Source organism: Amblyomma maculatum, chromosome 3 (genome assembly GCF_055883805.1).
Source record: "Amblyomma maculatum isolate TAMU_Amacu chromosome 3, ASM5588380v1, whole genome shotgun sequence".
Classification (NCBI taxonomy): Eukaryota; Metazoa; Arthropoda; class Arachnida; order Ixodida; family Ixodidae; genus Amblyomma; species Amblyomma maculatum.
The window spans coordinates 188,243,817-188,266,195 of NC_139346.1; the positions used below are offsets into that span (position 1 = coordinate 188,243,817).

At 40.6% G+C, this 22,379-nt stretch overlaps 2 protein-coding genes across 9 annotated transcripts in view; one reads left to right on the plus strand and one right to left on the minus strand.

Annotated features, from left to right (window-relative positions):
- The window catches only part of LOC146197208 (uncharacterized), a 67,866-nt gene that overhangs the window by 10,712 nt on the left and 34,775 nt on the right, over positions 1–22,379 (plus strand). The window lies entirely within an intron of this gene.
- LOC146197209 (uncharacterized) overlaps positions 1–22,379 on the minus strand; it is a 40,468-nt gene that overhangs the window by 8,804 nt on the left and 9,285 nt on the right. For 5 of the 8 annotated variants that reach the window (XM_084598996.1, XM_084598997.1, XM_084598999.1 and 2 more), the window contains exons 7-19: positions 17,981–18,050; positions 17,686–17,756; positions 14,668–14,764; positions 13,346–13,407; positions 13,010–13,164; positions 12,869–12,906; positions 11,723–11,850; positions 11,296–11,399; positions 10,816–10,930; positions 8,667–8,737; positions 6,181–6,238; positions 3,879–3,914; positions 1,396–1,449 (exon numbers count right to left, since the gene is read on the minus strand). In XM_084598996.1, the coding sequence (XP_084455122.1) occupies positions 1,396–1,449; positions 3,879–3,914; positions 6,181–6,238; positions 8,667–8,737; positions 10,816–10,930; positions 11,296–11,399; positions 11,723–11,850; positions 12,869–12,906; positions 13,010–13,164; positions 13,346–13,407; positions 14,668–14,764; positions 17,686–17,756; positions 17,981–18,050 (1,059 nt within the window). Of the gene's footprint in view, positions 1–2; positions 518–1,395; positions 1,450–3,878; positions 3,915–6,180; positions 6,239–8,666; positions 8,738–10,815; positions 10,931–11,295; positions 11,400–11,722; positions 11,851–12,868; positions 12,907–13,009; positions 13,165–13,345; positions 13,408–14,667; positions 14,765–17,685; positions 17,757–17,980; positions 18,051–22,379 lie in introns of those variants that run through there. The other 3 variants (XM_084599002.1, XM_084599003.1, XM_084599001.1) reach the window with 3 other exon arrangements.

Here is a 22,379-nt window from a genome sequence, read left to right on the forward strand (position 1 = left end):
TTAAAACTTCAGCAAGGCTCCATACGCACCATTTAGAAACTGACCTCTGTAGCAAAAAACTCGGTTCAATCAGACATAAAAAATTCAATGGAACAATCTTTTTCTGTGCACTGGAATCAAACATCTACAACCACCGTATACAAATGGCGCATGCAAGTGGCAGCTGCCTATGTAAAATATGGACAACACTGCACATTTTGGCTCTCTCATCACACTAGTGGGAAAAATGGGCTGATATAGTTTCCTGTTTAGTGAGCAATGATCTGATTCTATGAAGAACCAGTATAATGCTACTTGCATTCACTGCTGAAAAACCCACCCGGTAGCCAAGGGTTATCCCTGAACTAGTAGTGCTGCCAGCTCTCTTCAAGAAGTGGATTTGCTCTTTGTCTTCCTGGTACAGCTGCTCAAGGCACTCAAGCTTCAGTGCTTCAGCATCCTTTGTTCCAATCACTTCGCTTTCTAAAGTATGAACCTTCTCCTGCACATTCAGCACCTCTGCCTTGAGTTGCTCACTCTACATTTCAGAGAAGAGCAAGTGGAAATTTCACACCAGAGGCTTTGTGAACAGGCACAGCTGACAAACAGTGAGCTTCTTCCTGCCTCAAACTGCAGGGCTGACACATGCATAAAGAGTGTCAAAGGACAGGCTCAAACAATGCAGGCTTTCTGCCTCTGTCCAGGTCTATACCTTATCCTTTGCATAGTTTGACAGACAAAATCAAGCTGCTGCTGCAACTCACTAACACAGCAGGAAGGGTTAAGGGTTGACACAGACATGAAAATCAAGAGTAAAGCAGCAAACTACACTAATTTACAAACGTCTTTCCCCTTCCTGCCTCCCACAAGGAAAAGAGACAGCAACATTACTACCCCACTCCACACACCTATAAATGCACCCTTCCTTGGCATGCACGTCCTTGAAAGCTCAGGTCTACCTATGTAATAGTCCTTTACAGTGGCGCGTGATTATGGAAGTTTTTTCATAACATGCTACCACCAATACCGACAAGAATGAGAAAAACATTTATCCAGAAGGAAGTCTTCCAAGCACGTGTTGTCGCAAATATGTCTCAAAGACGCAAAAGCACACAAAAACCTTGAGCAGCATTCCCAGCAAAGTAGTGATGATCCAGAAGTGGGATGCCAAAATAAATGAGAATAAAAATTTTTGTTCGAGGCAAGCACTACAGTAAAAAGTAGTACTTCAAAATAGCTAGGTGCATAAAAACGCATGCAATATAAACAATTAAGCTTGCTTGCTTGTTTATGTTGCTTGTTGTTATGTCTGGTTGATGCCTGATCATTGTCTTTGGAGGGCTGTGCATCACAACAGACAGAATACAGAGTTCAGCTATCAAGTTGAGAAATGTCACCTAATAAAATGTCACTCACCTTCTGTGCCTTTTCCCCCTTTGAAGCCAAAGTGGCCTCGAGAGAACCAATTTTCTGCAAAGAAAAGGTCAGACTTAGCAGCATGCAGTTTGCCAGCTGCTGCATATAGCATTATGCAGGTACAAACATATATCCATAGATTTCATTCTGTCTGGAAGCTGTGATGGTGAATATCATCAGGTTATGTTCGCACACCAACCTAGCACATTCTCAGTTGAGTATGCTGTGTCTTGTAATGTCTCGTATTTCTCTTTTCAAAGGCAGTTCATGCTGCACCTTTATCTCTAGTGCACTTTCAGTTATAAAAACATCACTGTTGTTTTTTTGCACAAAGCATTAGGCAGGTATGAACATATATCCACAGATTTTGTTCTGTCTGGAAGCTGTGATAGCGAATGAGACATATAATATCAAAGAGGAGCAGCTGCCTACTCAGATTGCTTATTTGGGTGGAAAGGTGGAATAAGAATCTACCTCCAAGTGCTATTGGATGCCGAGTCAGGCATGCTAATCCTAGGCCATGCCATAAGGCATGGTTAAAGAGGAGCTTTATATATCGGGCAGTAGCCTATGCATCACCATAATAGCCTAAAAAATCGCCACCGCAGCTGGGATTCGATCCTGCATCCTTGGGCACACAGTAGTCCCAAGTGGTGCCCTAACCACTGCACCACTGCGACGAGGCACTAAAGGCTGGTTTGGTCAGGTGTTAGAAGGTGGACTAATGGATGCATTGCGGTTTTGACTTAGCGACGTGCTTTGAAGACACATAGTCTAAGTAAGTGTATGTTAATTCGAACTTAATTACCTACAAAGCAGCACTGCCAGAAAAAGCAAATGCTGTTGTGAATAGCAAATGAAAAAGGAAGGAATGTACAGACCAAAGCCTATCATCGCCTGTGCCTGTCACACCGATAAGCAGGTGATAGTCAACAAAATGCAGGGAAGGTGACAGCTAGGTTCACCAAAGCTATTGCCTTCCACTAGTAAAGTGGAGCCTAAGCATCTCCAAGCTTTTTCTCTTTCCAAAGAGCTTCAATCATACCTAAGGTGCATAGCTGGCTAGTTGTGCAATACAGGCTGTGAAAGCATGTATGATCACCTTTTTTTCTCTCCCATAGCACTTTTTCTTAATAGTATATGAACAAGTTCACCCTATGTTTTCAGTCCACTGCAGGCAGAATGGAAGCGGTGAATGCTTATGCGGCCATATCAGATCTCTGCGCCACGAATACACGCATAGTGACACATTAGTAAAAATTTGGCCTTTATTCAAGTATTTTTTGGTTTTCTTCCCATTCAGCTAAGTCAAACACCAATCTGACTTGACCAATTTGCCCATGCTCCTTTTCATCGGCCTGAGACAATGCATGGCACGTGACGCAAGCACAACACTCAGGTCTGGCCATGTACCATCACTGTTATACGCTGAGGCCAGCGTGCAGAAGTCCTTCCTTCCCCACCGAAATTTGGAAGAATGCTACACCAAACCTTTGCATGAAGGAAAAGAAACCACCCTAAAGTGTGGCTAAGATGTAGAGAGGGAAGCTCTCGTGCATGTACATTTCCTGGCCAGAAAGTGCACTTTCAACTCTTTTCTTTTGCTAGCTAGCTTCAATAGTGCCTCACAAACATTCGGTAGGTCATGGCTGCAGCCAATAGTACCATCTTAACAAAGGCTTCCCACTCTTTTGTTAAAAATCGCGGATCTAGGCATTTTTCGCAGAATTATGTGTCATTAGCAAGGTTATATTTCTTGTTGTTATTTTTGTTACAAACATCAGCGGGAATAACAACATGATGGGAAAAATGACCACTGTACTTTATTTACATAAATACAATTTGAGGGGAGAACTTGGACTTAGGAGATATTTAAATAAACATTATTATAGATTATAATGCAATCTCAATCAGCCCAGGCCAACCAACGCAAAGGGCCCACCAAGAAGATGCAAATTATTCACTAGGTTATGGAAGGAACGAGTAGGTTGATGTTATTCAAGTCATCATGGACAAGCATGGTACAAAGTCTTGAGCTTGAATAATGAGCATGGCATAAAGACTCCTTGCAAAGACATGAGGGTACCAGTTTGCAATTGGGTACAAGCAATGGTAACAACTCAGTGTTCACAGCATATTTAATCTGATTATTGCTATCAATACAAGAGGGCCTTTCTGCCATGGAAATCAATACGTATTATAAAAATTACACTTTACAGCGAAAAATAGAAAGGCAAACCAGGTAGGCTTATGACAAAGAATGCATGCAAGCTGAATAATTCCCCAGAAAAAGCGAAATCAGCAAAAAAGAAAACTGCAATATTATTATTATTTTTTTTTTTAAGTCTGGAAATCAAAAGAATGATTGTCATTTGCAATCCACCTGTGTGCAACCATATAACAACAAAAATCAAAAAGCCCTTGAAAATACAGCTGGCAGCATGTAATACAAAAACAGCAAAGTTCGGCTCAAGAAATTTCACCTTCACAATCTTCTCAGCCTGCCCTGTACAATCATCCTGCAAAGGAAATATACATCATCACGGGTGACTTATGGGCACAGCATAGAGGCTCCTTAGAAAAGCATGAGGACATCATGAGTTCGAAACCAGGTGCAAGCTGCAATGACTGCACTACCTCTGCAGCCTGTATGCTGTTATCAAACTTGAAAATAAGCTCTTTAATAGTAAAATTTTACAGTACTACCCAAATTTATACCTTACTACAAGAAACATAAAAGCAAACCGGACAAGCTACTAGAAAGGGCAGTATGCAAGCCAAAAATTTTCAACAGGAGATGCCAAGTAAGCAAAAAAAAAAAAAAAACATATATTTTGAAGCCGGTACATAAAAAGATTGTCGCTTACATCCATCTGTTCCCAGAGATATAGCTACAGAGAAAAGCTGTAGAGCATTCTCAATAGTTTGGAGTAAAGTTGCGTACAAATTTATGCATCCCAACAACCTCCAGCAAACAAGTCCGAATGCATTCGTTCGTTGGCCTTCCTTGCATCAAAAGTAGGAAAGCACCAGTCTATACATTAAATTCAAGCACATTTGGTGTTCACTCAGTCCGACTAGTTCGAACTGTTCTCTTGTAATGGAGTCTCATTACACTATAGAACACTGTAGACACTACATAGAACAGCCAATGGAAAGGATGGGAGGCACCCCTGTCTAGCTCGGACCTCGAGGATCAGCGAGCCCTCGCAGGAGGAGCGAGGACGGTAGCCTTAGCCAATGGAATTCCAGAATAAAGATCCGATTGACCTTCTCATAGTTCCTTCTTCCTTTTTCCTCTCAATGAAATGTTTTCATCATAAACATCAGTTTTGCAGAGAGTGATATTAATTTAAAAAATCAGCATTGTTTTCCTTTTTTTTTTAAATCCTCAGTTTAAAATGTAGTAGTTGCTAGAAATTCTGTCTTTCAAGCTTTCATGCAAGCACTGCATCGAATTTGTGTTAAATAAACCATAGTTGCTAGCCTTCCCTGTGGAAAGTGGATTTAACGTCAATAACAACTCACTGTAACAAGTGCGCCTCTCAATACTGTATAATCACCAATTACCAGTCCACCCCAACTTAAACTAGCAGCTTTACGCATAGTGAATGATTTCATCCTCTGGGATGTGCACAATATAAAAAGATGGCTGAGTAGCTTCATAAGTGAGAAGACTCTATAATTAGCTTTGCACAGCCACATAAGAATCAGAATTCGTTTTCCATCTATACAGGGTGTTTCAGTGAAGGGAAACAATTTTTTTTTTTAAATAGTGTTTTTAAGATATCAAGATGGCTTTATATCAGCATTTAACTGTGATACCAGTATTGGCTGATGTCATAAAACAGATGCATCATGCTAACCAGCAATCTGCTTAACTAAATTCTACTAGTTTACTGGCACTAGAATAGAAATGAAAATCTGTAGCTGGCTGGTAGTGCTAACCTTGTCACCTTTTATATTTCGAAAAAGCGGCTTCTCTCAGTGCTCTGGCTCTGAAATTTCCTGCACCACTTGCCTGTTTCAAAAAGCAGGCACTACAAAGTGTCATCAATCACTCCATATCACTCCGCGGTATACTTACCTCATGACCTGTCATCCCACCCACATTGCAGTGGTCAACGTTGCTTGCTGCTCCAGCCCACACAAGACAGAAACCATATGTTACATATAAACGGTACGGAGTAGCATATCGGTTGACATCACCTTGCGGCACAGCAAAGGCGCGCCATTCTTTTTATCGGGATGCACAGCGGCGAAAAATTGCCACGATGCATTAAGTAATTGCATCCGAGAAATTCTAAAAAGTGATATTGGCTCTTGCCAACGGCCTGTTACAAATTTTCAACTTCGCACCTAACCACAACAGCTAAAAAGTCTATTGTAAGAAATTTGTTGCCCAGCTTACTAGTCAGCATAACTCGTTATCTGATGTCCACCATTAATGCTACTACAGCATCGCAGAAGCCTCCTTAATATTTCAAAACAATGATTTCTGAAAATTCTGATTTACTTTCACTGAAACTCCTTTTATAATATTAGGCTCTTCTCACATGCTGAGGTGATGTCTTTTTTTTCCTGTTCAAGCCTCTAAACTTGAGAGTTCGATGAACCTGTTTTACAGGGTTCTTAGTTATATCCAAATTCGCAATAACTTTAGCGGCAAAGGCTTCATAATTTTTATCTGACTTCAAGACAGAACCCTAGGAATACTTAGTGGAGACCACCAAGATTTGTGTTCCAGTAATGCAGATGGCATCTAGAGATAAAATGGCAACTTACCATGTTCTCTCTCCGATGTCGTTCACACTGAAGCTCTTCCAAGCTTCTGTTGGCCTCCCTGAAACAACAAAGTGAGGCTTCCCTGTAATGCTAACCTCTTCATACATTTCAGAAACAGCTGCACTGCGTCAGTCAGATTGCCTCTTTATTTTAAAAAATGACCAGGTAAAAACCAAACATTAAACGTATGTGCTGCACTTTGTCATACCAACAATGAAATGACTATCTGCAATCAGGGATTACTTATAACAACACCTATCATGCTTTTTATTGTAAGTGTTGTTTGCTCCTAGCAAAAGCCACAATATCTCTGCTCTCGCATATCTGTAAGCACAGACTTCTTTCGCAAGTAATCTACAGTACTACAATGTGCTGCTGGTGCACAGATAAGGTATCAGCACCACATGTAGCTGTGTGTGGGCAACTAGTACAGTGAAATATGTCTCCTGTACAGAAATAAACAGATTAGTCTCCATGAAAGAGTCAAACGAAAGTGTCAACTCTTTTGTTACCCCGCCACTGTGATTCGATCACCGGTGATCGAAAACCTCAGTTCAAATTTTGCGCCACCAGCACCGTAACAGACTTGCTGCACTATCTAGTTCATGCTTCAGGCACTATATTTTTGTTTTTGGCGTGGTTTGTATTTTTTCTGCATGGCGGCTATTTATAAGATGCCTTTGAAGTTCAGGTTGCGGCGTGGATTGGCGGTTCAGAAGACTATGTTGCATCCTCAAATTTTGATTCCAATATTGAAATTCATGCAGCAACAACAGCCTAGAATGCTAGTGGCTGCATGCGCATGCATTTGGGTTTCTGTCTCTCATTTGTTTGTTCTTCCTTGAAGCTTGTTCATTTGATGCAAATATGGTATGACTGATATATTTGCCTCATCTGCGGTGCCTCGGCAACAGATAAGGGGACATCCTTCCATCATAGCAAAGAAGAATTTTGTTGTGGCCGGCTGTGTATACCTCCGGGCATAGACTTTGGATTGATACCATGCAGCAGGCCGTCTGGCTGCTATACATAGTGTCGCTACTTCGAACTTTTTTTTTTTTTTTACCGCAGTAGTTCTAAATGACATATACCTGAAGACCAACAGGTAACTAAGTATCCTGGATTTTTGGATATGCTTGATCAGTGGGACTTTTTCGTGACACCGCGATAAGCTCCATAGAGCTAAGGTATATGAACACCTGAAATTTCGGATGCATTGTAACTGACCACTCGATTTTTCGGCTTTTATTCGCCCCATTGCTATTTGAGGATGCTTCCCCGCAGGAATGATGAATAGTGTGCGGTGAAGCATCCATAAAATGCGGCGGTTCAGTGAACCCACAGGAGCATGTTCACTTTCGCGCCTGCACATCGTCAAAGCTCACGCATCCGCCTGCGACGTGTCGAAGGCAGTAATGCCATTGAATTCTTTGTGAATGGGCTTCTGGTAAACGAAAATGACTACGTATTTTATTTGGCTTCATCACGTTTTGTTTCTAATTTTCATATGAAGAATTTGTCACAAATGTTACAGCGGCTATACTTTTTATTTCTATTTTTTTCCAGCATTCTCAAAGCAATTTTAGTTGAAACTGAGAACAGTTTAAATTACTGTTATCAAATTTTACTTAAGGTAGAAAATTGTGATAATATAATTTTACTTTAGAGTAAAATTTATTTCAAATCGAAGGCTCAAATTAGCCTTTTTCAGGTAGTATGGAGAAAAGATGCATTTCTGTTATAATTTAAAATTTTTTGATGGCAAGTTCAAATCTAGAAAACAGTAAAACATTTTGTATGTTCTAGAATTTATATTAAGAATTTTCTGTAAATGCTATAGCTTGTAAACTCAAATTTTTATATTCCCATCTAACTAATTTTGTGTTTCCCATTTTTTTTTCTATATTTGCACTGAGTATTTGTGTTAAAGTACATGTTTTTTTAATGTGCTTGCTATTTCCATCACTGATAAATATTTTACGCAATTTTATCTCTCGTATAATTTGCAGCAAAAAAAGTTTGTCAGAAACCTATGAAAAACTGCCATTTTCCCCCTGGTAACGAATTCTCATGGAGTAATGCATGTACAGTTCTAGTAGACCGACGTTAAGGCAAATTCTTCCATAATGTAAATAATGCGAGACCAATTTAGTTTTCCAAAGAATTCAATGTTGAAAAGTGTACTCAAAACAAACCATTTTCGCACGAACTTTGGGTAATGTAAACTTTGGCCGAGACCGCCAAACCCCAATGTTTTTTCCTCCTCCTCCCGCCACCTTCCACAACTGTTCAAAGTAATATGTATGAAATGCTTGCACATAAGGAAGGATGCCTTCATGAGATACTTTCTGCCTGAATGCGAGGGGAAGCTGCCTTAGCTTTGAGAGGGCTTTCTTGCTGGCAAAGAAAAGGCAGGGCATACTCAATCTACCCTACTCACAAAGCAGAAATGCACCGGTGTATTCGCCACATGCCAATTTATGTACCTCAACTTCTTTGCTTCAGCCACTGCTGCTGTCTTTTCCCAGGTGAGACTTGCAAGCTCCTGTTTCTTTTCCTGGTGATTTTTTAAAGAAAAGACAAATCAACAATTCTGAGCATCAGCCAAATGAACAGACAAAGCAACAATGCTAACAATACATAATAATAGTATAACAGCTTTAGCATCAGCAGCACGAATAACTGAAAAGCAAAGTCGAGGGCCGACCGATCCCTTAATATAGCAGCAACAGTAAGAAAATATGGCAAGAGAAGCATGCGAAAAAGTGATAACTGGCACCTTGAGCAGACAGCTTACCACTGTCTCTGTGTCTCAAATGAAACTGCTGTCCCGATAAGAAATCAGAGACCCATACTACTTCTTACATATATACCATTTCTTAACTGCCCAGGTGGCTCTCGTTGCCCTAGGAAGATGACTGTATTTGCCTCGCATAAAAGCAGTATCGAAATCATGCACCTGAATTGGCTTGATGCATGACCTGTGGGTCACAAAAGCCACTGACCAGCCCCCTTCCACACTTATGTCTTGATATGCAGGTTTCCAAATTTCATCATGAAAGCTTTTCAAGATAGGTGATGTCAAATACAAATACATGGACGGCACACCTAATGGGGTTCGCTGCTCAACTTGCAAAAGCTTCCTCCACTTCAGTGACATAAATTTCACGATACAAGAGTTTTATTCCTTACAAAATGTGAAGTTCGTCCACTGATTTTCACATTGACACACTCACTCACTAGCTTAGCACAGCTTCACACAAAGTTGATTATTTAAAATCAGGGCTGAGATTCTGATCAATTATCTACACATTAGTATACTCTTCACATGTGATTACGCTTTTTAACCAACTGTACTCCATGCACACAGTGTTAGCAAACGCATCACTGTATAATGGCAAATTAAGCCTTGATCCTGGCTCGTACTACCTCCTAGAAGACTATCGCCTCATATTAATCATCCATATCAGTTATGACCTACACACCAAGAATTGATGTTTTTAAACATTCTTTACTCCCCAAAACAGTAATAGATTGGAATAACTGTTGGCACTACATCAACAGAGGAATTTGTACAAAAATTGGAAACGTGTTAAATAATTATGCTTCATTTTATAAGTGTCAATTCCCTGCTTGCCTACAGGTATTTTTATCATTCTATTCTTGCATGACTTGTATGTATGTTTATTTATTTATTTTTTTTAACTGTTCCTGTCACCTCCCTGTTTTGATCATGCCCACCCCGTAACAGCCTGGAAGGGGTACTAGAACTGTAAAAAACATGCATTAGTTGCCGACCAAATGAAAATGTTGGCTGACAGTTAGAATTAGTATTCTGTAAAACACTGGACTGCTCAGATGTGGACCTCACAAAGCAATGCCTGTCCTTGCTTGAGGAGAATTTACATAATTTACATATATTCAAGTAACCTGCTTTCCACTGCAAAAAAAAAAAAAAAAAAAAAAAAAGTGTGGAAAGCACAGTTATAACTTCTTCCCTGACAGCATACCTAATACGTAAAATGTAACAAATACTGCAGGCCTACAATTGCTAGTAGAGATAGATGAGGTAGTTGTTACAAGTCAGCAGTCAAAAAGAATGCCTTCAGAACACCTAAAAAGCTCGCAAGTGTGCAAAACCTCCTCTACAACAGTGTGTTGAACCAAACAATCAGGCATGTGCTATACTCCCTTGCATGCAATGTGAATGCAGTCCAAATATCAAAACCAATTTCAGCTAATATATTACCTCACACAACAAACCGACTCTCTCCCAATTCCTGAATATGCTTCTAAAAGATAGTACGTTCGCAGTGTGAGTAAAAATAATCATCGATCTTTTTGCACAACTATGCCACACTGAATATTACTTGCAAATATAAGCTGCTGCATTAGAAACTTCTACTGAGTATTAGTTCCTTATTTTTCCATAGGCTGTGTGTACAGTCTATCACTAATAACTAAACTACCTTACAAATCACTGGCAATTAAATGATTTGAGTTAAAATTTTGAACAGGTGCTAAGCCCTATCAGAAAGGTAAAATCATGAAGCCAGACCTGCTGGCTCCGTACGCAGTCATTATAAACAGCTCCGTACCCAATTACAAGCAAGAAGCAATTCAGCTTGTGCGTACCTGCAGCTCTCTTTTCAAGCAGGCAATCTGCGTCTCTTTCTTGAGCAGCAGCAGGGCAGCCTTCTCTCGTTCTTCAGCTGGCACAGCCTCCATCTGGGCTGCAGCCAGGCACTCCCTGGTGGCATGAGCACGGTGTAGTTCACCCAAAGATCACGCACGTTGTTAGCCCCATGCTTCTACTATGCAGTCACACTGCAGTAGATTGCTGTAAATGCTTGAGGGCTCCCAACTTAATCGTATGGCTTTTGATAATCAGCAGCACAGTGAGGGCATGTGGACACGGACAAAGAATTCTCCAAGTTAGGCAGACACATTTCCCAAATGTACACAACTTCAAACCTGCCAGGCAATGTGAGATGCAAGCACAACAAAGAGGTTCACATACGCAGTGCTAACAGGTTTGCAGTGCAAGTTACAGGGACATATTCTGCCGGGCGTAAGAACAAATAGAGGTGTCCATAGTGTGAATTAAATTATTACCTGAGGGCATCAAGTTCAGCCTCCACGCACGCTTGGTCAACAGCACAATCGGTAGCAAGCTGCTCAAACTTTGTGATGCCATTGAAGAGGTGTTCAATTTCAGCCTGCAGGTACAAGCAAGAGATTTTAAACAGGACTTATACAGGCAATGTTTGTACATACTCACAAGAGCAATGGTAAGCATGCATCAGGTGAAATGTCTCGCCTTTTAGGTGTGCTGCAATGTCATTGAGTATAAATGTGACCAAGGTAAGATGAAAATAAGTCAGCTATTCATTTGTTGTGTGATGTCGGTACACCTAACAACAGATGGTTAGGTTACCCCAAAGCTCTCCACCATGGCATCTCTCAACGCTCACGTGCAGCTTCATATCGTTGTAACCTCACTTGCCGCACATTACCAAAGGAAGTGCAAGCGACTGCCTACCCTCTGGTCCCTGATGATCGAGTCCATTTCTGCACACTGCGCAGACAGTCTTTGAACTTCTTCTTTCTTCTTGGCCAATTCATCACAAATGTCAGAGGCCACTCTTTGGAGGCGGCTAGAGAACGAGCCTGTTTGCAGGAGGAAATTGCCCACTCTTAGGTTGAAAGGACGTCTCACCATAAAAAAAACTCTAGCCCTGAAAACAAATAGTCCCCTGAACCTCTTGCACGAAAGAAGGTGCTCAGATTTCAAAAGATGTAGTCTATTCAGTTCTTGACAACAGAGAAAAATATTCTGAGCAGAGCTCATATGCCTGCACGAACAACAAACAGCAAAGGCAAAAAAGAGCATTTGTCAAGCAGTAGAAAACTAAGGCAAAGACAGTAGAACAACAAGGCCCATGAGCACATCTAGAGGATGCAGGTGTGCATTACTTGTTACTGTACTTTACACAATGAAAGACTCAATACATTGCCAGCTGTCTAAACTATTAATGTCAGTCAAGGAACTCACCTGCAAATTTTCGGCCAATTTCCAGGGGTTGTTTAGCTGACCTGTTGCACAAGCTTTTTTACATTTTTAATATGTAACATGAAAATTGTTGACATGTGCAATTTCAAAAGCAAGCCCCGGAAATAGTAGCAGTGTTTTATGGTACAACTGAGAGCTAAACTGCATAATTATATCACAGTGGGCTATAGTTTCACCTACCAAACACTCTGCCAGCGTCACAGCATACTAGCTCCATGTACAAAACGTATGGCAGTAAGGTGTGTAGATACATATTTCCCGTAAGAGCAAAAACATATAAATATAGCATCCAAAGATGTGCAGCACACACTGTAAACGCAAATGTAGACGCCTTCCTAGTAGCCAAGGTAGTCAGTGTATATACCTTACCAAAAAATAACGCACCTGCTAATAGAGGAAGTAAATTCAGTGAAGTGACTAATGCATGTACTACATACTCTATAGCTTAAACCATACAAAACCACTACTATGGTGCAAGAACACTTCTCAAGTAAAATGCATGTCTTGCATATATCATTCTCAATGAGACTACACAGCGACACATAGAGGCAGGCTGTATGCTGCACATGTTCTTTTTCCACAACATGAGCAGAGAAATGAGAATGTGGGACTCACTGATCCGTGTTCGCTGCTGCAACACTTCTGTCACAACACTGGAACCAAGAAGAATTTTAGCAAGCAATGCAACCACGGACATATGTGGCCATCCCCACTTATACAAGTGAGCTGGAAGACCACGCTGTAATGAGAACTCACTTCTGCAAAGCGTCCTCAAAAGCTTCTGTGCTCTCCCGTACCACTTGGCTGAAGGAGTCCTTGACACTGCTCAGGTCACCATGTATTTCACGTATCATGCTACTGGCGGCATTCGTCTGAGCTTTGAGGTAATTTTCAAGACGTTCTTTTGCTTCCTACATAAACAGAAGAGGAAGCCCCACACCGACAGCTATGATTAAGCAACACGAGAATCTACATTAGCTAGTGCAAAAATGTGTGTACAGAAGCAGCACAGAGCTAGGCTGCTACTTTACTGTTCATGCAGAAAAGAAACCCATGCAATGCCTACGCTATTGGCACACAGAATTATCTGACCTGAAGCTTATCGTAGTCCTTCTGCTTTTCTGCGAGAGCTCTGTTTTCAGCCGTCAGGGCATCTGAAAGAAAAAGTTCAAAACAGGCGACATTACTCATCTACATATAATAATGCAAGACTTAAGTGTAGTACAACCTCACTGACATATTCCCAGTTGCGAACAATGAAAAAGACCCAAATGTTCGCACAGCTTTTCTTCCTGCTGTTAAATTCTTAGAAAACACAATTAACCAGAAAGTCGCTAAAGATTTTGACAAATTATGATAAATAAAATATTTAATGGCTATCTAAACAGGTACAAACATCCCCAGAAGACCACCAGCATTCACCCACTTGCTTCAGTTATTCACAATGCACGAATACAATGGGGCAAAGCATTCGACGACGACACTTAAGGATCTGTTGGCAGCTGAAGCATGCTACGCAAATCCCACAAGTGCTTGTCCAGTACACGTTGCACTATGAAGCAATCAGTCTAAAAATGATGAACTAACTAGCCCCCAAATAAACACAGCAAGCAATCACAGTTACCTTCCCAATGTTATTTGCCACATGACTATTTTACATATATACTGCACTTTTCGAAAGGCACCCTCGTTTCAGAGTAACCTGCTCTTAGCACAGTTATAATGAGCCAATATACTTAGTACATAAACACAGATAATGCTACCAAAGCAACATTTTCACAGAAACATAGAAAAGTAAAATTTTATGCTACACATATATACAAAGAAGGAAGGATAAACTTTGCAAGTACCTCTCTCTTCAAAGTTCAAAAATGCACTGCCCACATGTTCAGCAATGCCTGCACCTTGAACAACCACATACCAACACTCCAGTCTTTTCAGTCATTACTGCTATTATAGCATCCAGAGGTAACAAAGAGAAAAAAACTTAAAGCATTACCTGACAGCATTGCACTTTGGCACACATGTTTCGTCGCTCTCTGTCTTATGAATGCAGTCATAAGACAAATGTTACCAAATTGTCACCTCCCTTTTGATCGACCCTAAAGAACAGAGTATGTTTGGAGCCTGGAGTTTTGGCAGTATTCCATTCAGGGAGTGATGGAACACATGTGCCAAAGTGCAATGCCATTAGGTAATCTTAAATAGAAGCAATGACACATATATCAACAAAAAGGCTATTGAATATTAATGCCAAAAGGGAGATGACAATGACAAATCCTGCATATATAAATAGGCGAGTTAATGCCCACAGTAATGGCCCTCTGTTCGAGATCAACAAAAGGACTGTGAAAACTACAATAGCAAAAACCAGAAAGTAAATTTTTAAATGACTCGCATGGGTGAATTATTACCGTTGTCAGTAGTGAGAGCCTCAATCCGGAGCTGCAGCTCGTTGATGCAGTTCTCCAATTTCTGGTTTGAAGCCTGTGCATCCTCATAAAGGTGAGCCTGCATGTATAAAGTGGTCATTTCATTTAACATGCACTCTTAATGTACAGTGAATATATAACTGCACAAAAAGGTGCACAGCTGTGATGCTATCAAAAGATGACTTATACAAAACAAACTAGAGGAGTGTCAATATTACTTTTTCATGAACCGAATCACATACATATATGTGTTCTTCCAATACCAAATCAAATATGAATAGCATAGTTCCCCTATTAAATTGAATAAAAATTGAATAATAATCGCACAGAATTGAATATGAATATAGAATATAGAATATGAATAACTGTACAAGACAAGCAATAGAAAAATTTAGAGGGCCTCTTAGATGTCTCTTAAAAGGAGAATGGCAAAAGCCTGCACTTCCTATCCTATAATTTACCTCCCATTGTTAGCACTTTTCTACATTCGTTGCAGTACTACATATAATTATAATTGGTTTACAGAAAAGGAAAGGCGCAGTATTCGTCACACTTGTTTGGACGGTACACTATCTCTTGTTGCGTGGAGTTCCTTGGCGCGCGCTCAAGTGTGGCATTGCAGATGGCAGGGACGCATCCCACCTCGGCCAATCAGAATGCCACAAAAGTGGGACACACTTTGTCTACGACAGCATGAGCCATTAAAGGCTTTCGCCTTAATAAAACATTGAAAGCAGTGGTGGCACGGTGGTATGGTGCTAATTTGCAACTTGTACCATAGCTGTTGAAAGACAGCACTAATCTCCACTAAAGACAGATTCACATGGAGGATCTACTGGCCATGCGTTACGCATTTACAAATTACTGCAAACTGGTCTGTGCTTCGATATGCCTGCAAGCAGACTCAGCAGACCAAAGAATCAGACGACGCACTGGAAGAACTAAAATTGCCAAGCTACATTAAAGTGATTGGTGATTTCAGGAAGTAGGGAAGGAAACGAGCTTTTGTCCAAGTGCACCTAAGTCCTGCCAACCCCATCTGTCCAACTTACCCCCTTCATCTGACAGTGTGTCTCGCGTAGTAGTGAAGAGTGAATATGTAATGCGCATCTTGAGGACCGACGGCCCGTTATGTGAATCGGCCTTATAAGGGGTCACAACACGAATTCAAACTGTTAAAGAGCATCAGGTTACACATGTAGAAAAATTACCTGTCCCTATTAATGAGGAAATAGCATAAACTAGAGCCACATCTCAGAACATGAGATATGCAGTGACTCCGAGATCAGACATCAAGGCAAAGTTACTAACCTTCTCTAAACCTTGCTCGTAGAGTCTTTGAGGCTATGTATGAAGCATTGCGAACACGTATAGTTTGCAGTTAATTAGTACAGAGTTAACCACACTTGTCTAAAGTGCTCGGTCGAGGTGCTTCGGAGCAGATCAAGCGATAACGCAGCAGCTTTGTCAGGAGCAATGAGCGGGTGCTTGTGCTGTTTGCATGACTTGTGGCTCTCCTAGAGTGCAAGTATTATTAGGTAAAGTCAGTGACTGCCTTGGAAGTTCACTTTACTTCTTTGGCACAGCATTGCTCGAGTGCTCTAGACAAGTGTGATCGACTCTGCACTACATCAAACTCAGATGATCGAAATACACTTCCCTGTCTCTTTAAATCATCCTTGCGCTGTTCCCTGCTCATCGATACCAGTTCCAGACTTTAACCTCCTATAGCAGACTTGGATGAGCCAGGCTTGTAATAAGCCAACTCGTTTTTGGCTTATGATGAGTCCAGCTTGTTAAACACTTTTTGCCCCTCTGATTACAGCTGAAGACGAGCAAGGCTTATCCAAAGCTGTTTTTGTTGCGAAAGCAACACTACGACAGACAAAGCGAGACATCGGGTGGCTGCAGCTATGCCGTGGAGGCGTATCTACGGTCTCCTCATAAAAAAACCAGCCTGCCATGACATTTGAATTCACGTTACCCTCATGCTACGGGCAGGAGCTGCCGACTCGGGTCGCTTTTTATACGGGAGGGCGATATTAGAATCTGCCTATCAGAACCATTTGTGTTCTCGTTACCCCTACGACACACAGGCACATTCATACGGCTTGGTTGAAGCGTGACTTTATATGTGGGCTGGTAGTTTGTGCTCTCGCGTCATACCCTTAAAGGATGAGCTTAAGTGTTCCTAATAATGCAGCACCTTACACTAATAGGGCGTGATAGGGGAATAATGTAGCAAGCAAAAGAAGCTTCCGCCATTGCTTTCACAATTCAACTAGGGTTAACCAGGGCTTTTTTTTAACTGCTGAGAGAAATGGTAGCATAGGTACTGAAAGAATGATTGCTTTTGCTTTGCTAGAATGGAGAAACTTGTTGCTACACAAATTAGCATGGCAGAGTGCAAGAGCGAGAGCCCCAACAAACAAGTCAAACAATACTGCAGACTGCAATTCGTTTTGTTCCTCAAATGAGGATGATGAAAGTGAGGGCCTTTCTTGTAGTGAAAGAGCAGATGAAGAGGACAGAGTTGTCAGCAGCCATGAGTGGTGCGAAATGATGGCTCAATGTCTCTCCTCCTTCACCTCCTAGGGATTGTCTTCAAAGGACCATTTGACATTAGTGCTCTACCAGAACCGTCGAAAATGTCAGTGTGTCAAACATTGTGACATTTATAGTTTTTATTTGCAAGCTCTTCCTGCGTGCTCTGTTACCTTGAAATAGCCGCATTTCCACACAAAGCAAATATGCCAAATAGATATCACTATATGAAAAAAAAATGTTTTACGATGCTTTTTAAGCTTCACACAAGCAGAATTGCCATTTCTTTCAACAAAAATTATTTTGGTACCATTTTCTGAAAACAAAAATAAATAAATAAATAAATAAATAAATGTATCCATTACCGTGTTATGTATGAGGAAAGATCCAGTCTCTCTCTTTTTCTTTTTTTACAGCTAAATGAGATAACTTTGGCAAGTATCGGCTATATAATACCTTTTTGTCCAGTTCCTTCTTGCATCTCTCAAGCTCAGCAGTCAAGCGACTGTTCTCGCTCAATGTTTCCCCTGGAAAGTGGAAGGTCACAATAAAAGCAAGTGTGGGCACTGTGAACAGCCTGCCACAGATGCAGGCCAAGGTGTACCTGTTCCAGAATGCATTCATGGAAAGCTGTTGATCAAGTGATGACACTTAAAATATATTGCCTCTCAATCATTGCATTTCCTTCCCCATTCTTCCCAAGACCACCAAAGAGCTTGTAACAGAGAAGCTTGTCCAAAAGGAAACTCACTTAGAGATACCATGGTAGCATGCACATCTTTCAGTTTTTTCTTGGTTTCACCAAGACAGTTTGGAAGCAGCTGCAATGAGGAAGTAAATAATACAGTTAGCTCTTGAACTGTGATGCAGAGGCTGAGAACTGCCACCATATCCTTTATGACACATGTGCACAAGGTGCAATTCTGTAGAGATCAAAGTATTCATGCAGTAGTACGAAATCATGGGGGATATCCCTCAGAAATGTAGAATGAAAACTGAATGGATAAATTTTAATCATGCCAAAAATAAGAGAAGCTACAAAAAAAAAAGCATAAATTTCAAAGGCACCATTTCTTATTATCATCTAACTTTCCAAAGTCACTAATTGCAATAAGTGACATGAATATGATGTTATCAACCCAACTCCTGAAGGGTTTCTGGACCGCATTTGTGGAGTAGTCAGCAAAAGGCCTTTGCTGAGCACTTGATAAAACCAGAATTTCAGTTTTATTCTATCTCATTTAGTAATAAAAATGACTCACATTCACACCGCTGCTGATTATAAAACCCCTATTTTCCTATAGTTCTTTAAAAATAGTGAATTTAGGCATTTTTTCATAGAATTAGGTGTTAGCAGCCACATTCTCTTTTTCTTGTTGTTATGGGCAGTAGCAGGACTTACAGTACGACACAAAAATGACTATTTTGTCTTATTTGCACGAATATAATTTGAGTGGGCAGCTTGATGATGATGATAATGATATTATTACAATTATAATGCAACCTCAAAATGTTGAGGCCAACGACAGCAGAGGGTTCATGTAGCAAACACAAGGTACCGAAATAATGAAAAAGTCTATGTTACATACGAGTCAATGTTTCAGGTGCACACACAGCAACTGAGTGAACCTCCAATACTTTAATGCATGCAGCTCCCATGCAGCAGCAGTCGTGCCACCGCTGCCCTGTGCTTCCAGCTACCTGGTCTTGAACCATTTGCCCTTCCTTGCTTTCCCCACTCTGCTCAAATCGTTTCAGCTCATTTTTTTCTCAACAGCCCATACCACCTTCTTTCCAAATCCATAGTCACACATTTATACTGCACACACTGTCTCAAGTTAATTTCAAAATCTGGCCTCTCCTAGCTGCTTTTGACCCTAGCAAAAAAGGTACGTCACTTAAGCTGCCCAAAGAGCCTGGAGAAAACAAAAATTAGTGGGATGCTCAAACTTTGCGTTGAGAGTAAATAGAACAGTATCTTTAGTCCGTTAAATTTTAAAATTATTTTTTGATTAAGTAGGTTATTGGGGAGAGGGAGGTGCAGTATCAGTATCACTTTTCCGAGCACACTTATACTTAGCTTGTAAATTGACTTATAGGAAAGTAAAGGCTTAGTATCTGTCACAGTTCCAGGTGGACACATGCTAACACACTCTGTAAAGGAAGGAACACCACCTCAACTACAGGCCTCCATTTTTCCTAGCATGTTCTGAACATCCCCGACAAAGACCAAGCCGAAACTGGGATGCAGCAATGCCTTCTTAGCCAAACGTGCTGTATATGCTCTTGCGTAAAAGAGTTTTAAACTAACAGTTCTGAATATAACACCGCATTCTCAAGCATAGTTTGATGCCTGCTACAGAATTTTGCAAACACTTAGTTCTCAATCAGTGGATGTTTTGCAGATATTCACTCCTATTCCGCAGAATTTAAGAATCTCGACTGCAAAAAACTTAGGGGCTACACAAGTGACATCATGTGGGCATCTGCTACAGAGCAAAGTAATTGAGCAGAAAGCAAAGTAATCGAGCTTTGCTGCGATAAACTTGGGAGAAATCTCGAGTCAACACAAATTCAATAAGCACACCGTCTAGGGCAGTTTCACGCTGGCAAATGCCGGCCAATCATCGTTAGATTTACATTCTTTAAGGATAAACAACTGACTCTGGAAAATGGGAAGAAGTTAAGGACACTGATTATACTGTACATGAGGATTTTTCGTTTCATACACGGCTAGCCAGAAAAAGGCTGCTAGAATTTGCGAAATAAAAAAAAAAACGCCTACAGGTTAAGTGTTGATAAATTTTGCATGGGTGATTTAGTTTACATTTATGACTGTGATGCTGACAAAGTAACCGGAGTTTCAAGATAGCCACAACGTAAAACCGATCGAGTGATCAATACCCCAGTCCAGCCAACTAGCGATATCATTCCATGTCCGCAGCTCCATTTGTCATTCACTAACATACGTAGCCTTTTCCTTAAACACACTGAACTATGTTCATATCTCGATAATAGCAACTGTGACGTACTGCCTTTAATAGAGACTTGGTTGCGTCCTGACATTGCTGGCGAAGAAGTTCTTCCAGATAGCAATAATTTTCAAATTTACCATAAAGATAGAACGAACAAAAAGGGTGGTGGAGTATTAACCGCAGTTAAAGGTAACATTCAGTCTTTTCTTATCAATATCCCCAGTGCGGTAGAAATCGTATGGGTAGCAATAACACCCCGCTTGGGTAACTCTATCTTGGGCATCTGCTACAGACCTCTGGACATCCCCCAAGTTTGTGCCTGACCTTCATGGCAATATAATTGCCATTAGAAATAAGTTTCCTAAGTCCGACATTTTTTTGTTCAGAGATATTAATTACCCTGACATCGACTAGTGTAACTTATCTTGTGATTCCTCTGCTTCCAATAAATTCGTACAACTTACACTAGACTTTTCTTTTGTCCAGTTGGTACAGCATCCTACACGAGAAGCTAATATTTTAGACCTTATCTTAACTTCACCTCCGCACAGGGTCAGTCAAATAACTTTTGATGAAGGATTCAGCAATCATAAACTTCTACAGTTATCAGTTAATGCTTCCTTTTTTTCATGTCGCGCTCAACCTAAATAAATCCTAAATTATAAAAAGGCTGACTTCAACACTATAAATCGTGGTCTGGAGTTTCTCCGCGATTTTTCCCCCCAGTCTGTTAACAAAAACTGGTCTTCGTACAAGAAAAAAATATAACAGAATGCGTGCGCAATTACATTCCCCTGATAAAGTTTCATGTTAATGTATCTAAGCTTTGGTATAACAAATCACTTTGTACATTAAGAAACAAGAAAAAATGCCTTTTTAGATCAGCAAAGTTGCACGCATTATTCGAGAACACAACGTAAGCTATGTGAAGCGTCATACTGCTATGCTGTCTGAAGCCAAGCGCAAATTCCTGTCACATAATCTTCTATTGCTCACAAAAAATAACCCAGCCAAATTTTGGAAAACCATCTCCCACCCGTCACACATGTTTGACAATATTTTTTCATTAGGTCCAACTGGCTGTCCCATTGCTCAGAAGAGCTGTGCAGCAGTTTTCAACAATTTTTTCACATCTGTTTTCACTAACGAAGACTTTTCCAACTTACCTAGCCCACAAATAACTAATTTCCCTTTCGTGAGTGCAATAGACATCGCAATAGAAGACATTGGAACTCTAGTCAGAAGTCTCAAAATACTACTTCTTCAGGATTAGACGGAATAAATACCAAAATTTTAGAGCACACTGGTAGAAATTTCCGGAATCCTCCACTACAGCATCTCTCGTAGCCTGAGTCGCTTTGGGACGTTAAACCCCACAAACCAAACCAAACCAAACACTGTAGATGCCTCTAGCATCATCCTCTGCCACATTTTCAAACAGCCATTAGAAACTGGCGAAATTCCGCATGACTGGAAGATTGGTCAAGTAATCCCAGTGTATAAATCTGGTGACAAGCACTCTGTCAGTAACTATCCCCTCATATCGATAACAAGTGTTCCATGCAAATTACTAGAACACATCACTGCATCTAACATTGCCTTCCACCTGTAGCGAAACGGTTTTTTTCTTCCCGCACCAACATGGTTTCAGAAAAGGGTTCTCCTGTGGCACACCATTAATCGAACTTACTACTGACCTCTTTAAGAACATGGATGAAAACTGCTAGACTGACTGCATATTCAATAATTTCTCTCGTGCATTTGACTGCGTCGCCCCATGTCGCCTCACAGCTAAATTGTCATTGCTTAATTTAGACAACCTAACCCTTTCTTGGATTCGAAACTTTGTCATTTCACAAGCAGTTCACTGTTTTCAATAACTTTTCATCACCCCTTAGCGACGTCACATCTGGTGTTCCCCAAAGTAGTGTCCTTGGTCCTTTATAATTTTTAATATACATTAATGACCTCCCATCTCACATAAGATCACCAGTTCGACTAGTAAAATCTGTTCTCTCACTGACCATGTCATCCTACAGCAGGACCTGGAGTATGTAACTAGCTGGTGCAGATCATGGCAAATGACACTTAACATGGAAAAATGCAAAATAATGACAGTCAATCAGAAGCATTCGCTTTCAACCTGCCGCAAATCTTTCATGGGCGACGCTTATT